General features: G+C 38.9%; 1 protein-coding gene across 1 annotated transcript; it reads left to right on the top strand.

Moving 5' to 3' along the window:
• Positions 1-292: 292 nt before the first annotated feature.
• Positions 293-8,393, top strand: PTCHD3 (patched domain containing 3). Its single transcript, XM_023505070.2, has 4 exons — positions 293-1,578; positions 2,395-2,516; positions 3,209-3,354; positions 6,224-8,393. Exons 1-4 carry the CDS (start codon positions 697-699, stop codon positions 7,777-7,779), a joined length of 2,706 nt encoding a protein of 901 aa, XP_023360838.1. The 5' UTR covers positions 293-696; the 3' UTR covers positions 7,780-8,393.
• The last annotated feature ends 578 nt before the right edge of the window (positions 8,394-8,971 follow it).

The following is an 8,971-nucleotide window of genomic DNA, read 5'->3' as shown; positions in this document are numbered from 1 at the left end:
TTTCCTAAAAGAGATTGGCACCCTGCCTCTTCATTAAACAAGACTGCTCCTCCTGATTCTAAAAGAGCTTGACATTTTCTGATATATTTCGTCTTTTTTCATAGATTCAATGATCATTTCTATGTTGATGATGCTTCATCATCATGTGAAGTTGTGGAACCTGCCTTCTTCAGCTAGTTTTTGTTGCTGCCCTAGCTTCATTCTCCTACTACTCCAAGATGATTTTGGAAGTTAGTGGAGCTTCATTACCTCAAACCCTCCATATAAAGCTTCCGAATTAGAATATAGAATTATGATGCTTGTTCAGCTTCTTGGCGTGGACCCTTTTGCTGGAGTTCCACACGGGAATGGAGAGAATATCCCAGCCAGGTTGTCTCAGTTCCCGAAATCCAACCTTCTCCCTCCCCCAAGATCCCGCCAGAAGTACTGTTTCAGCCAGTCCAAGGTCTCAACGCACAGAGTCAAACTGAGACCAGGAAAAAGTGCTTGGAGTTTCACTTCCCCGCCTCTCCCCTGTCTGTCGCAAAGGCTGGCTCTGGATGTGACTTCCACCTGCAGGGCCTGGGGGATCTGTATACGGAGAACTAGACAAACCGTTTCGGGAGCGACTCGAGTGGTCCGGACAGCTCCCCCGACCGCGGAGCCTCTGATCAGAAGGCCGATCTGTCAGCGGAAGCCGCCGCCCGTCAGCTCTCTATGTATTCGAGCCGCCCGGAGACAGCTTACCGCTGGTGGTCGCCGCCGCCGCCTGAATCTCTTTTAAAGCAGCAGGGACACTTGCCACTTCCCCCCGTGGTCGGCTGCGGCAAGTGCCAAGACGGCGCCCCCCGGGTCAGGGGCTTCCAGTGGCACACGAACTGCATCGAGGCCCCACTGTCGCGGCTGTTCGGCGGGCTGGGGCGCTGCGTGGCCAGGTACCCCTGGCTCTTCCTGCTGTCGTCGCTCTTGCTGTCGGCCGGCCTGGGAACTGGCTTTATGTTCCTGGAGCAACGCAAAACGGACGACATCGAGGAGCAGTTCACGCCAGTTGGGGGCCCGGCCAAGGGAGAGAGGAGTCTGGCCCAGAAGTATTTCCCCACCAATGACTCGGAGAGCTTTTCGGCGTCGAGGCTCACAACCGAGGGCACGTTCGCCTCGCTCCTGCTGGTCTCCACGTCGGACTCGTTGCTGACATCAACGACTTGGATGCAGATCCGACGGCTGGACAACTTCGTGAGGAACATCAGTACAACGGATGCAGACGGGTTCTCCACCTACAAGAATCTGTGCGCCCAGACTCTCTCCGGGTGCAGTCTCTCCAACCCGCTTCTGGAATTTCAGGTTCTCCCCAGTAAACTTACTTTCCCCTTCATGGTAAACGGCCCGGTTTCAGTCTTTCTGGGCAACTCGGTCGGGGGCGTGCAACTCGGGCCCGGGCTGGCCCCGAACAGGATCCTGGAGAAGGCGAAGGCTCTGAAGCTGATATACTACCTGCGCGAAGACTCAGAGCAGGATCGCCAAAAGAGCCGGGAATGGCTGAGAACTTTCCTCCGGATCATGGGGTCCGAGCTGCGGAACCAGAAGCAGGAGAACTTGGAGGTACCTATTGGAACGCGCGGCTGGAGATGGGGAGGCAAGGGCTTCTGGCTAGGGGCGCAATGTGGGGTTTCCCCTGCTCTAGGGCTTTGAAGGATTGCCCCCAGGACACAGAGAGAGGTTGGGACACTTGGCCAGGGTCTCACAGCCAATTTGGGGCAGGTCTTGCTGGCTTCCAGACCAACTTGCTACCGACTATGCCGTTACGCTTTCCGGGCTGGGGGTGGGGGTGGGAGGTGTATGTGTGTGTGTGTGAGGGGGGGAACGCTTTGAAATGAAAGTTGCCATCTGGTGAAATCAGTGGCTTCAGTGGGCTAGGTTTTTCTCTTATTTTCCTACAATAAAACTCTCAGGATGGAAACTGCCAGCAGACCTATCTTGGCTCATCACCAAAGCGAAATGGGGGTTCTAAGAATATGGAAGCATTTAGAATTGAGTACAGTAAAAAGCTGTCCCCTTCGTTGATATTAGATTGTTCTTGTTGGAAACCCCATATTCTTATTTTTTCTTAATTCAAAATTGATTTTGGAAGTGCATTCCTAAGCTATTAGCCTTTTTTTTTTTTTTTTTTTTTTTTTTTTTTTTAAATAAACAAAGGGAGTTATCACCCAGTGAGGAACGTAGAAGAAGAGCATGGATGGTACCAATACATTTGCATTTTTCTGTAGCAAAAAACAAAACAAAACAAAAAAACTATACATTTAAATTTCTCCTAGAATTTTAACGTGTTATAAATTATAAAATATTGCATTTCACTGTTTAAAATTTATATACAAATAAAAAAAAAATCTAATTTGCTCTGATTCGGTTTTATGTCAGGTATCCTACTTTACATCGCTATCCAGGCAGCAGGAATTCGAAGGAAATGTGAAGGAAGTAATTCCATTGTTTTCTGTCTCCTACTTTCTCATCATATTCTTTTCAATTGTCTCATGTTACAGGTAATTGTAAATTTAAAAAAAATTCTTTAATTAAGTTTGAATTGAATTGAATTGAATTTTATCTTCCCTGTAGCTTCCTAAAGGAATAGAAACTGGTATAAATTAGAACTGACACATCATATTTGCCTTATCCAATGCCTTATTGAACCTATTTTAGTATTTGTATTTAATATAATGCTATATTAAGAGAGCAGTGGAACCTTAAATGTAAATCTGTTTTACAATAGATTTTACAATAAATCTCTCCCTAATGGGAACTGGATTGGACTAGATGGTTGATAAGAGTTCCTTCCTACTCTGAAATTCTCTGTTTTTGTGATTTAGCTCAAAACTCTGAACTTACATTCTGGGGATTTCAGAAAACGCTTATGCCATTTATTGACCACATTATATTCCTATTGAAAGAGGCCATGTTTATGCCTATACTTAGAAAAAAAATAGGAGAGTTGCATTGCCTTTTATATATCTCTTTGCAGATCAATGTTGATGGAGCCATTAACCTTCAAAAAGTAGAAGTTTCTTATTTTCAAAGTGGGGATTTCTATAAGCTAATAAGGTAGTTGAAGTCATTGCTTCAAATACATTTACTATTTAGTGATATCTTACAGATTTCCAACAAAACTTTTTTTTGAATTAGCTGAAGTTAAGTAGATGAATCACTATCTCAATAATATTTCTGCTCAAATTTTTAGGATGAACCACATAATCAGCAAAATGTGGGTGGCAGCATTTGGAGTCATTTCGGCTGGTTTAGCAGTACTGAGTAGCTTTGGTCTTTTGCTGCATTGTGGAATACCATTTGTTGTCACAGTTTCCAATGCACCATTTCTTATTCTAGGTAAGCAAAAGAGAAATATGATTATAAATCTATGTAGCTAATCTATTTCAATGTTCTTAGCACTAGGCCAGCAAAGATAGAAATTAAACAGCCCCTATTCTTAAGGAACTTATATTTTGCTGAGGGGTAGAAGGGATAACATGAATAGTCAATGCAAAATAATTACATGGTAATTTTGGCAGAGAGATTACTAACAAGCTGATGATTGGAAAAGGCAACATGGCAACTGAGATAACCTTTGAAAGAAGCTAGGCGTTCTTTGAGGTGGAGAGAATACCTAGAGAGGTACTCTGTGCAATCATATGAAGATAGGAAATGGAAGTTTGGCTATTGAAAAGCTCAAGTAGAATAGATTTAGAGTTATCTTATATCAATAAAGAAATACAGTCTCAGGAAAATTTCAGAACAAAAACCTACAAAATGAAATGTACTTAAAATGTTTAATTGCAGGGGCAGCTAGGTGGCACAGTGGATAGAGGACCATCCCTGAAGTCAGGAGGACCTAAGTTCAAATCTGGCTTCAGACACTTAACACCTCCTAACTGTGTGACTTTGGGCAAGTCACTTAACCCCAATTGCCTCAGCAAAAAAAAAAAAAAAAAAGAAAAGAAAAGAAAAAAATGTTTAATTGCATAATTTAGAAGTTAATTAATCTGTGCTTAGTATGATTGTAAAGATATAAACTCTTTTATCAAATTGCTTGCCATCTTGGGGAAGGAGAAAGAAAAGGAGAGAGAAAAAAATCAAATAAGCATTGAAAATTTTTTAAAATTTAATTTTTTAAAATCTTTGAATTATTTTTTAAAGTTCATTTATCTTATGTGTCTGTGATTTCCATCCGGACTATTCTTTTAAACATTACAAATCTTAGGATCATTGATGCAGACCTAGAAGAGACCTTAGAAGTAATCTAATCTAACTTCCTCATTTTACAGACAAGGAAACTGAGGCCCAGATAATCCTTGAACCTTGAGAAAAAAAGATGGTATTGGCCCGGTTCTGAGATAGTGAACCAGGGTGTGAAGTACCCTGAAGTATTATGGGGTATCTTTCTTATCTAATATCATCAGCTCAAATCTACAACATGTTCTTCTCTCATTTAAGTGCCAATGACTCACTAGTCACTAGTCAGTGGCAGGGATATAACCTATCTTTCTATTAATTAAAATAATTTATTAAAATAAAGAAGTAGGAGTAGGAGTTACTACAGATGTAATGCAATGATTATTATGCAATGATATTCCACCTTTCCTTTTATGATTCATTTTGAATAACATATGCCATTTCATAGTCATAATTCAGTTATGTTACATCCTACTAGTTCTCAAATACATGTTAGTATCTCTTACTGCCTATCTGCCCTCCTCCTGTTTTATTATCTAGACTTCAACAACTTGACAACAGTAAGTTGAGCCATGTGATGTAGTGATGCTTTTCTTTTTGGATACTGTTTCCCATCCTATTTTTTCCATATTGGATCTTCCATGGGTATCTTTCTTTGTGTATCATGTACATCAGCAGGTTTCTCCCTCCTGCATTTAAATTTTTTTTTTACTATCTCTTGTTTATATATTACATTCATTTAAAAATCTATCCATCTCTAACCCTTTCTGAAGCATCCCTTATTACAAAGATTTTTAAAAAAGGGTTAAAAAAAGTAATTTAGCAAACTTAACCAGCATATCAGTTTAGTGACAGCAATATTCCACATTCATAGTGTTTCAGCTAGGCAATGAAAAGGTTATTTGTTCATCTCACAATTCACTTATATGTTTCTCTGACAGCAAGGGAATAGGACCATTTAGCTTGAAGAAAAGACTCAAAAGAAAAATGAAAGGTGCCTTTAAATTTTAAGGACAGTCATGTGAAAGAATTATTGGATTTGTTTTTGGTTGTTCCCAGCTGGTAGAATTAGGATGTGTAAATATAATCTTGGTGCAATGAGAAACTTCCTAATTATTAGGATAATCTAAAAGTGGAATTATTTTCTTCCAGAGTTGCTGAGTTCTTCCTTACTTTAGATCTTCAAATGATGACTGGATGACTACTTGGAAATGTTATAAAGAAATTCTTTGCCAGGACTGTTTGGCCTAGATAAATTTAGCATTTCTTCCAATTGACTTTCTGTGATTCTGCTTTGTCCATACATCATAGCTAGGTCAGGTCCCTTAATACAAATATCAGATCCTACAGTGGGGTGTGAGCTATTCCATTATTGGTCCTGGGATTCTGTGGAGGTTGCACCCTTATGGCAAAGATTTTGGTACATTTTCATGATCTGAGGGGACTCACAATACAGATTAATCATCTTCTAAGGTTAAGAGACCCAGGGGATGGATAGTGTCTCAAACCCATCTTTTACATGGCCAGGCAATCATGTTTTAATGTCTGTTTATGAGATTTCAGGGTTGTGACTTTACCACCTTTGAAGGAGGCTGACACATTCCATATAATATAGGAGCTGTGATCCTTTCTTCAGAATTTTATCATGGCATCTGGTTAAATTGTAGAATTCTAATCCAGCTTGTCCAAAAGGGTATATTTTGTCATTGTTTTTAAAAATATATCAATTAAAAATTTTTTTCATCTTTTTATATTATCTTAATTTCCAAGCATACCTTTTCCCCTTGTTCTATTCAAAGAGGCAATCTTTATTACAAAGAATGAAAAAGGAAGAGCAAAAAGCATTTCAATAGAACTAATCAGAAAATCAACCAAGTTCCATAGTATGTGGAATGTAGAAATATACAGTCCTCACCTCTGTAAAGAAGGAAAAGAGTACATTTTTAAATAAATAAGAAATTTGTCTTCATCTGTTTAATTTTAAGTGAACTGTTATAAATTGCAGTTCTTTCCCCCTGTTTTATAGGAGTTGGTGTTGATGACACGTTTATCATGATTTCTGCCTGGCAGAAGACCAAACTCATACATAGTATTGAACAGAGGCTGGCTGACACCTATGCAGAGGCTGCTGTGTCCATCACAATCACCACGTTGACTGATGTCCTCGCTTTCTATATTGGCTTCATGACCCCTTTCAAATCCGTGCAGGCCTTTTGTATTTACACAGGAACAACCTTCCTTTTTTGTTTTTTATATAACATTACCTGTTTTGGAGCATTTCTTGCCCTCAATGGTAAAGTTGAAGTCTATCTGAACCAATTTGTCTTTCAGCAGAAACAGGAAAAAAATTCCTGTGCAAAAAAGATTCTCTGTAGAAAAGGCTTTTATATCTCACCAAATGGTGAAGAAGAAACCCATGCAATGAATATATTCTTTAGGAAGTATTATGGCCCCTTGCTCACCAAAAAAGTGTCTAAGCTCTTTGTGGTACTGCTCTATGCTGGCTACCTAGCTGCTAGTATTTATGGGTGTTTCCAAATCCAGGAAGGTATAGACCTTCGAAACCTAGCCAATGATAACTCCTATGTCATTCCTTATTATTCTAAGGAAAAGGAATATTTTTCAGAATTTGGTCCCAGGGTTATGGTTTTAGTTACTAAATCTGTTTCATATTGGGATGAGCTCACTAGATACGAGTTGAACGATTGTTTGAAATCATTAGAAAGTAATGATTATGTGAATGCAACTTTCTCAGAGTCTTGGTTAACGACGTATGAGGTATATTTAACAATTGTACACCAAAATATAAACAATAGGACTATATTTTTAAACTTCATAGACCCATTTTTAGAAAAGTTTCCCCAATTTAAATGGGATATTAAAATGAATAGAACTACACAAGAAATATTCTCTTCACGCTTCTTCATTCAGTCAGTAAATGTTAATACTTCAGTCTATGAAAAGATGATGTTAAACCAGCTAAGAAACACTGCTGCACAATGCAGGATCCCCCTTACAGTGTATCACCCGGCATTTATCTATTTCGATCAGTATGCTGTAATTGTAGACAACACTATTCAAAATGTTGTCGTTGCAGCTGGCGCCATGTTGATAATTTCCTTGTTGTTCATTCCCAATCCACTATGTTCTCTGTGGGTTACCTTTGCTATTGCCTCTGTGATTGTAGGTGTGGCAGGTTTCATGTCCTATTGGAACGTCAATCTTGATTCTATATCCATGATCAACCTTATAATTTGTATTGGATTTTCAGTAGACTTTTCTGCTCATGTGTCCTATGCATTTGTTTCCAGTGATGCTACGAATGCAAACCAAAAAGCCATTGAAGCACTGGATCTTCTGGGCTACCCAGTGGTACAAGGTGCTGCTTCTACCATAATAGGGGTGATTGCCTTAGCTGCAGCAAATGCTTACATCTTCAGGACCTTTTTCAAGATCATGTTTCTGGTTATATTGTTTGGGGCGGCTCATGGACTCATCTTCATTCCAGTGTTTTTAACCTTTTTTGGAATTTGCAGCAAAGCCCATGAAAAGACCCCTGACAGAGATCCTGACTGTCCTTAATTTCTATGCTCTTTTGTAAACGATGTTTTTAGAGGAGTTGACAATACACATCTTTTCTTAATTTGAAATCCACATTTCTCAAATGCACTGTATTGGGTTGTTTGGGTCAAAATCCTTCTTTGCTAAGCTTTTAAATCCATTAGCATAAGATGCAGGTTCTGGCTAGGTTAAATGACTTACTCTTACAACAATATCCCCTAACACTCCACTCCTCAATTCCACTAATGTACTTTTCCTTCCTTCCCTCTATAATTATACCATCTGTGGTAAGTGTAGGGTTCTCCTTTCCAAACCCATGCAGTTTATGCTCATTTTCTCTAATCAACTTTGAGACTTGATTAGTTCAGGAGATTAATGACTCAAACTATTGATTGCTTCTTGGTTTTCTGAGTCCAAAAATTGCTAGAATGAGCTTCAGTCTTGCTCTAACATTTGTTAATGGTCTACAATGAGCAAATATGGAACTTTGCTCATCTGAATAACTCAGGATGACCTTATTGCCTTTTTTTGTTGACTTTTATTCTCCTGCTATTCTCAAATATGTGGAAACTGAGTCAAATTTGTAAAGATACAAGTCATTTCCCAGTTAATAATGGTCAAAGGATATGAACAGATAGTTTTTAGATGAAGAAATTAAAGCTATCTATAGTCATATAAAAAATCTCCAAATCACTATTGACTAGAGAAACTCAAATGAGAACAATTCTGATGTATCACCTTAGACTATTAGATTGGCTAATAGGACAGAAAAGGGAAATGATAAGTATTGGAAAAGATGTGAGAAAATTGGGACACTAAGGTACTGTTGATGAAGTTGGGAATGGCTGATCCAGCTATTCTGGAGAGCAATTTGGAACTTCGACCAAAGGATAATCAAACTATGCATACTCTGATCTAACAGTGTCCCTATTAGGTCTGTATTCCAAAGAGTTCATAAAATAGGGTAAAGGACCCACAAGTACAAAAATGTTTGTAGCAACCCTTTTTGTCGTGGTAAGGAACTGGAAACTGAGTGGATGCCCATCAGTTTGGGGAATGACTGAATAAGTTGTGTATATGAATGTAATGGAATATTATTGTTCTATAAGAAATGATGAGCAGACATTTCAGAAAATCCTGGAAAGACTTACATGAACTGAAGCTAAGTGACATCAATAGAACTAAGAGAACATTCTACACAGTAACAACAAGA

This window comes from Sarcophilus harrisii, chromosome 5 (genome assembly GCF_902635505.1).
Source record: "Sarcophilus harrisii chromosome 5, mSarHar1.11, whole genome shotgun sequence".
Classification (NCBI taxonomy): Eukaryota; Metazoa; Chordata; class Mammalia; order Dasyuromorphia; family Dasyuridae; genus Sarcophilus; species Sarcophilus harrisii.
Note: the sequence above shows the minus strand (reverse complement) of the source record. Positions and strands in the feature narration are given on the sequence as shown.

Bases quoted from the DNA above. Each gene is read 5' to 3' on its own strand.
- PTCHD3 (XM_023505070.2), top strand. From the start codon at position 697: ATGTATTCGAGCCGCCCGGAGACAGCTTACCGCTGGTGGTCGCCGCCG. The intron at 1,579-2,394 runs GTACCTATTGGA...GTTTTATGTCAG, and splicing joins AGAAGCAGGAGAACTTGGAG to GTATCCTACTTTACATCGCT. The intron at 2,517-3,208 runs GTAATTGTAAAT...TCAAATTTTTAG, and splicing joins TCAATTGTCTCATGTTACAG to GATGAACCACATAATCAGCA.